A 7,867-nucleotide genomic window follows, 5' to 3' on the forward strand; every position below is an offset into this window, starting at 1 on the left:
TGAGTTTCAGGGGTACCGATTATACTGGAGCACCAACTAACGTTCATGACTTGAAACAACAACAAACCACAGTGAACAATAGTCAAACGTGAACGAAGAAGCTGATGAGACCGCTTTGGTTGGCCCCCTGGATGGGACATTTTGTTTTAAAAAACGGACGGATGGAAGCGTCAATAAGAGCACGGTTGTTTGCAAATTATGCAAAAAGGAATTTGCGTATCACCGCAGCACATCAAGCCTCAAGTATCCCCTCAATGCAAAACATATAGCAGCTAGCGTGGAAGCTAGCGTGGACGTTAGCCCGACTCGGAGTACAAGGACCCACACTCAATTCGCGTTGATCAAACAGTGGCCTATGCAACAGAGAGATTTTATTTTTCATCAGGATATTGGAAGAATAGGAGGGATTGAGGTCAATCACTGGCACTTTTTTTATTTTATTTTAAATGGTACACTTTATGTTGAACTATTTATTACGTTGTTGGTGCAACTGGCACTTTATGTTGAACTGTTTATTGTTTTGGCCAAGGTTATTGAGAGAGTTGGACTGAAATGTATTAGATTTTTTAAATCAACTGTTGGTAAATCAACAAAGTCTGTTATGGCCTCTGAAGCAACAGAAAGATGTTTTCTAATAGTCAGGGTTTCCAATGTTCTGAATGTACTTGAAAGTATTGTGTTTTACTTAAAAAACAAAGTTTTATAGTTTACAGAAGGTCTACCTACCTATAGGCTACCTGAATCTCTGAAATGTACTATATTCCTAAATATGCTATTGCTACACTTTATGGCAAAAATTGCACTTTTCTGTTAAGTACCATCTTGAAAAAAATAAACAATGTTTTGTTGCTTAAGCTTATATATTCAGTCATTATTCAATGGTATACTAAAATCCATGTGAAAAAAATTGCTTCTCACTGTTCTCAGGTCAAATATTTATATGTGATTAAAAATGCGATTAATTGCGATTAATTAATTACAAAGCCTGTAATTAATTAGATACATTTTTTTTAATCGAGTCCCGGCCCTAATAATCAGACAACGTCCGTTAAAAAACAGCGGAGAAGTAACGGGCAGAAATCCTCCTTTTTACGCAACGGTCCAGACATTGACTTCCGACGGCGACACATATACAGTTGCCAGTTCCTTTGGCATTTGGGCAGGGATATCTAGATACTTTCAAAAGTTTGACATAATGAATTGTGCTACTTTTAAAGCAAGCAACGATGTTTTCAAATCTGTAATCAAAAAGCTCCTCAAAAACGCTATCGAAGCAGTTCCTGCCGTTGCTACGTTAGTTCAAACAGTAACAACGGACTATTTTTCTTAGCGGATGCATGCCAATTTAAATCAATACATACAAACAACTATTTTTTAAATCAATAAAATCATTTTCTAAATTCACAAAAGCATTTCAATTAATATTGGGAGTCATGTCGTTACTTTGTTGAGAATGTGGCCATGTAATAAGCGGGTCATTATGGGGAAAATAACACCGACAGGCTGATCAGGAGCCCAATGCGAAGCGGAGGGATCTAGATCGGCATGTTCTTGTTCATGAGAGACGTTCTACAGTAACGAGGGGCGTTACACCAACTACAGATGTTCTTACTTTTATGTAGCTGACGGAGAATTTTTACTTTACACGACACTGTTCAACACTTAATTCTGCTTTACTCTTTAACAGTGTTGGGTGTTACGCGTTACAAAAGTAACGGAGTTACAGTAATATATTACTTTTTGCTGTAACAAAGTAATGTAACGCATTACTCATGAAATGTGGGTAATATATTACCCGTTACAATGCTCAGTAACGCAGTTACAACGCATTTTAACCTGAAATTAAATGGTGTTTTGTTGAATGTACTGACATAGCGAGACATTCCGACACCAGACAAATTGTGCGGGTAGATTAGTAAACCTGGTGTGTTTACCCTTCAGGCTTCGCGTCGGGATCTTCGGGGCAGTTGAATGTTATGCACCCTCTATTCAAAAAAGAGAACAGAGCGAAAAATACAAACAACAAATTGTGTCAGGTGCGCGTGACCTGCTCCGCTGCGCGTGCATCATTTCAAAAGTACTTCCACAGCAGTGACACACATCTGTGGATAATCAAATACGAAAATGGTTAAAGCAACCATCACTAAACGCCAGCAACACTGCATCTACTGCAGACAGTAGCAACAGGTCAGATGGGGACATCACGTTACCCTCCGTTGTGGACACTAGCTTACTCCCGCCTGACTCGCCGCCCTCGCCCCCGGAGCAGCAGTCTTTGTCGCCCAAAACTACGCCGCCCCTCTGCGGCCCGCAGGTGCCAGGATACCACGGCAAAACAGAGCCTGCCCAGGTATGTCTAAACAAGTACCCGCCTGTACAGTGGGGTTAGGCGGTAATTTTGCAGCTCGTGGTATAAAAATAGACAATGGCTAGAGTATTCATGTGAAAATAGAGCCATATTCTGCCATGCCTGTAGAAATGTTGGGTCAAAAATAATGCATACAATAGCACAGATGCGTTCATCACGAATGGCTACAAAAAGATCTCATATCCCAAGCTTATCAACGAGCTGATGTTGCAGCTGAAATGTTCTCCAGGTCACAAAGTCAACCTCACATGATGATGTGATACCAGTTTTTAAGCACAGTAAATATTCTCTTCCCAGAGATGGGACCAAGGTGATGATGTAGTACATGGTTTTAATAATACTTTTGCTTTTCAATGTTTGCCATTTCAAACCATGAGCTGGTTCAAATAATATTTGCCTTGATTTACAATATGTTCTCATTTGTTTTATCAGTACAGCTTTGAAGCTTTAGACTATATGAAATATTTCAGGATTGCACTTTTAACTCACTTGAAATGTTCTCACTTGCTTGGTTTCAAAACATAACAAAGGCCATAGTCTGTTCATTGGGGACCATCAATGCTATTTTTCATTGCTGTTGCCGGCCACTATTGCTCATGTAAACCTACTACTGCTGCGCACCTGTAATCTCAGAGGCACCCTGAGTCATTTTGTTCTGGAACCGGGCCTGTACACGGCCATATACTAAACAAACTACAGAGCCCATTCCGTGTCCTGTTATGGTTTACTTCCTGTCTGCCTTCTTCTGGTGATTTATCTGACGTCCAACACTTCGTCTTTTAACCTCTTTTCCTTTCTCTTTCTTGATCCTCCTTAGAAATCTTCATTATAGTCCTTGACAGTGGCCTGCACTGCTGTATTAACAACGTGTCACATGTTAAGAATTTACAATCAGAATCGAGTATTCAACTAAGTCGTGTAATACAAGTTGTTAGTAGCCTTAAGGACCTACAGTTGTTATGCTATACCAAATTGCCCTTCACTGGATGTACAATAACTACATTTTAGCATTTAAAATACCTAGCCATTCTTTTGCGGTTATTTTGGTGAAAGTAACTAAAAAGTAACTAAAGTAGTGTAACTCATTACATTTCAGAGACAGTAATATTGTAATGTAACTTATTACTTTCAAAAGAGAGTAATAAGTAATATGTAATATATTACATTTTGGAAGTAACTTGCCCAACACTGGTGCTCTAAACAACTGCGGATGTCTTGAAAGACTCTTTCGCTAAAGATTTTTGAAGATATCCGCGTTCTTGTGACACGTAAATACTGCGCTTCCTATGTTTTGGTGCGGACTGCGTTCACACCAGCAATGAACCGCTCCAGAGTTCGCAAGCAAGCGCTTCGAGACCACCTATTTTAGCGGACCAGGGTCCGGTTGTTTAGTTCACTTAAGAGGTCTCGGACTGTGTTCACACCGACCCAAATGAACCGCACCAAGCGGCTAAACGCACCAGGGTTCGATTCAACCGGACTATACAAGGCAAGTGTGAACGCACCCTTATATTGTGAAGAGAAATTGAAGATTTAGTTTGATTGCTGATATATTTATGATCCACGTCACATATTCAGTTTTGGCGGCAGTTATTCCTGTTTGTCAAGAAGTCTTCTCATCAGGGCCCTATAAATAGAGAATTACGGCAGATATGTAATATTTAATGCAACCGAACCGTGTATTACAATGCCGTTATGTGATGACCTCCAAAGAGAAAAGCAAGCAAACTCGGAATAAAGTATTATTTTATTTAAAAAAAATGTTTTCGGATTTCACATCAACAGGAAGTCCGGTTAACTATAATGTCCGTACGGAACAATACCCCAACCCATAGATCCACGGGTGAATAATAATCACCACATTACACACATCCCTTCACATTTACATTAAATTATTTCGTGAGGCCTTCTAAAATGTTTTTAAATATAATTAGGGTTGTAGTTGAAGAGTTCGTAAATTATTGCGTTGCGCAATCGCACGTCCATTAATTCCACAACCACATGTGGATTAACATCGATTTAATACATTAATGTAGCCTTTGTTTCTGCTAAAAGAGGTGTCGAACAGCTGGGGCAACAAGAAAATTGGCGAAATCGAGTGTGACTATTAAAAAATAAATAATTAGGATATTATATTAATATTGACAATAACAACCGACCGTCGGGGTAGCATTTCCCGGGGAGCGTTCTCATGGCGTCTATTATAAACGCTATGGGAGGTCTATTAAGGTCTATGGGACGCCCTGCCTGTTGAAAACTGACTTCCTGTACGTAATAGAGTGACGGGGAGGGGCCCTGACATCTGTCAATATGTGACGGGTTGGGAGTGAGAACGTGTTGGTGCTGCGCGAGCCGAGATGATGTGTGTGTGCGTATAGTTGAACCTTTTCATATTTAAGTTTGTAGCAAGTAGAGGGCTGCTGCTGTGTGTGTGTGTGTGTGTGTGTGTGTGTGTGTGTGTGTGTGTGTGTGTGTGTGTGTGTGTGTGTGTGTGTGTGCGTGCGTGTGCGTGTGCGTGTGCATGTGCATGCATTTTTAATTTCAAAGAACCCCATAGAGCTCAGTTTATAACTTGAACCCTGCATGCGCAGCTTACTTCCGGGTAAATACGTCATCCCTGCACCACTCTATATGATGTGTGCAACTGCCCTTTGTAATTCTGCATGGTTTAATAACTGCATTTGTCAGAAATCTTGTCACGCAATATAAAATTAATCAGCTTGGGGCTGGCTCACACTGACTGTAAAGAGTGTGTGAGACCACAACAAACACACAACCCACACTGTTGGAGATCTCAGATACATTTCTGTCGTGAGCTACATTTCCATCTGCTACGAACACAGACAGCAACAAGTTTAGTAGTTGTAGTTTTTTTTCATATAAGTGTACTCAGAGGTAAACTTGTTGCCAACACTAACAAAAGAGGGAAAGCATTGTGTCAAGCTTTCTGACTTTGAGATCCTTTTCTTTTAAAATATAACTGTTGTTCGGTAAAAGAGTTGTCTTATAACATGAAGGAAAACATATATAATCCTGAGCCAATGACCATGCATAGAAAGCGGGATTATTACACTACTACCTGTTTCATTACCTCTCCTTCTTTATTGTTACTTCTTTGTTACATTCACTCAAAACCAGTCCTGATTAACAATTTCATTAAGAATTAGAATTCCAACTTCTAGCCCTTTTCTCTTGGATTCTTCCACCTTCTTGTCATTTCAGACATGTCATATTGTCTTTCTGCCTGCAGACGGTTCGCCTTCATTATTTTCTCTATCATTTTCTTCCAGACCGTCCAAGTGCCGTGACCAACCTGACCCATCATGCAGGCCCGGGGGCTGGGGGGGGGCTGGGCCGTGTGGAGTGGCTGGTTCCTCTGGTGGTGGTCTCAGCTCTGACCCTTCTCTGCCTCGCCCTCCTGCTGGCTGTGCTGCTCTACTGGAGGTAACACCATCACATATCAGCCTCTGAAGAGGGGTGGGTCTAGAGATTAGAGGGTGGATGACTGAAGGGTTGCACTTTTGATTCCACATTTGTTTATTGGTTAGGATGGGCCTCATCCCTTTGATTCATTACATGCACTAAAAAAACTGAAGGTAATTCACTTCAGAAACACTTTTTGTTATATGCCATGGAATGCTCTTACCTTCCCGATAGCAATGAATATCTTAAGTGCTTTGACAAAAAACCCATAAAAAAATGTCGTCTGTGGAAGCCGTGGCAACCAATTATTTTAGCCGGCCCGGCTAAAGTAACTGGATGGCCTACCTGCCTGTCAGCCTTCCATCTGTGCACACATTTATCTCGTGCCCTCATTGGTCATGTGCGCAATCGTGTGTGTTGGAGGAGGGGCTCTGTAAGGAAGTCTTAAGGAAGAGGCAGATTTTTTCCGGTTGTGTATTTTCAAATTCTAGCGCACTCGAGCTGTTTCTCCATTCTTACCTATCCTACCCTTAAGTGTATTCTGTCAAACTGTTAAAATTAATATTATTGCTTTCAACTCACTTAATACAGTTATGTGAAATCTGTTGACATAATACACTAAATTAAATTCATCGTATGAGTGGAGTTTCAGTGTGTTTCATCTTCCAGCACTGCACAGCTTCCTGATAGGCGAGTCAATGGGACTTGTTTGATGTGAATGTGTCCTTTCAGTGATGGTGAAATATTTTTGTTTTTATGATAATTTGTGGTTTTTAAGATAAGATTTAGTACATTTAATAAACTGTTGAAGTATATAAATCAAACCCAATTATGAAAGTATAATTTATTTAAAAGTTTCCTTTTAAGTCATTGAACAACCAAGTCCAGACATGATGTTCATACATGACAATGTCTATAGTTCTGTACAGCCTCTAATGGAGGAGGTCAGGGTTGAGGGTTGAGTCCTGACCCTGACACCGGAGACTTGCTGTTTGCATCATACTAACAGTCCACAGGGATTTTATTTTGACATTGTTGTTCTATGTCAATGATGATAAAGAGTGGTTGTAGAAAGTTTTATTGGACATCACCCTACTGTTCTCCCTTGCTGAGGTGCAAAAGTTGGTATACAGATCCTGGTTGAGCTGTCAGTCCATACTGTAATTGCTTTAGTCCAAGCAGTAGACAAAAGGAACCAACCACACCAAACAATTGTTCTGTTTAGCTATAATGAGCACATACACTATTTAATAATATCCAAAATGTCCAAACCACTGTTGGTACATTCTATTTGTATGACCAGAGGACCATTTGATCATTGAGATTAATTATTTGTTTGAGAAAAGTAAATCCGAGATTGAGGCATGCCGCGTCTCAGCTCGAGAGTTTATCATGCTGCAGCATCAGAAAACCCCAAACGCATCAGCACCAACATTCCGGTATACAGCATAAAGGAAAAACATGAAAGATATTATGGTAGAAGAGCAATTCAATCTTTATTATTTTGAGTTCCATGGATCCTTTTAGGAGGGGTTCAAGGGAAGAAGCCACTTGTATGATATAAGTGGACACATGAGCAGGGCACTGAGCACTCTCATGCTTTATGCTTCATCAGAAAAAATATGACTGTTGTATAGTTCTTTAGTTTGAGACAGGCTTCGTTGTGTCAATAGACAAAACTATTTGTTCCATGTGAGCAGGGCCGTATCCAGGATTTCCTAAATACCGAGGTCCAAATAAGTTAGGGGTGTTCGGGGGACACCCCCCGAGATTTTTGGGGATTTTCATGATCTAGTTAGGTGCTTTTTAAGTCCTGTGGGGGGTCACACATTGGATAATATATTGATTTCAAACTATGTCAGTGGGCTGACAATGTCAGCATAAATTATTTTTGAAAGTGTAATACATAAACATCAGCTGATTGTTACTATTAATACTATAGCTGCAATATAAGTTAGTGTGCATGTTGTCAGACGTCCACTGACTAACGTAGAGCGTTCAGACAGGATCTGCTGGTCATGATGTCCTGATGAACAGAAACACAAGCAGCCCGCTGGACTCAGATCTCTAGATACT

The 7,867-nt window shown here is 40.3% G+C and overlaps 2 protein-coding genes across 2 annotated transcripts in view; one reads left to right on the forward strand and one right to left on the reverse strand.

Annotated features, from left to right (window-relative positions):
- The window catches only part of LOC307039451 (receptor-type tyrosine-protein phosphatase gamma-like), a 1,005,384-nt gene that overhangs the window by 839,683 nt on the left and 157,834 nt on the right, over positions 1 to 7,867 (forward strand). Inside the window, exon 13 of the mRNA XM_079681553.1 lies at positions 5,659 to 5,812. Coding sequence (XP_079537679.1) covers positions 5,659 to 5,812 — 154 coding nt within the window. The remainder of the gene's footprint in view (positions 1 to 5,658; positions 5,813 to 7,867) is intronic.
- LOC307039445 (zinc finger BED domain-containing protein 5-like) overlaps positions 1 to 7,867 on the reverse strand; it is a 516,405-nt gene that overhangs the window by 486,342 nt on the left and 22,196 nt on the right. The gene's annotated exons all lie outside the window — the stretch shown is intronic.

Source organism: Notothenia rossii, assembly GCF_949606895.1.
Source record: "Notothenia rossii genome assembly, chromosome: 5".
Classification (NCBI taxonomy): domain Eukaryota; kingdom Metazoa; phylum Chordata; class Actinopteri; order Perciformes; family Nototheniidae; genus Notothenia; species Notothenia rossii.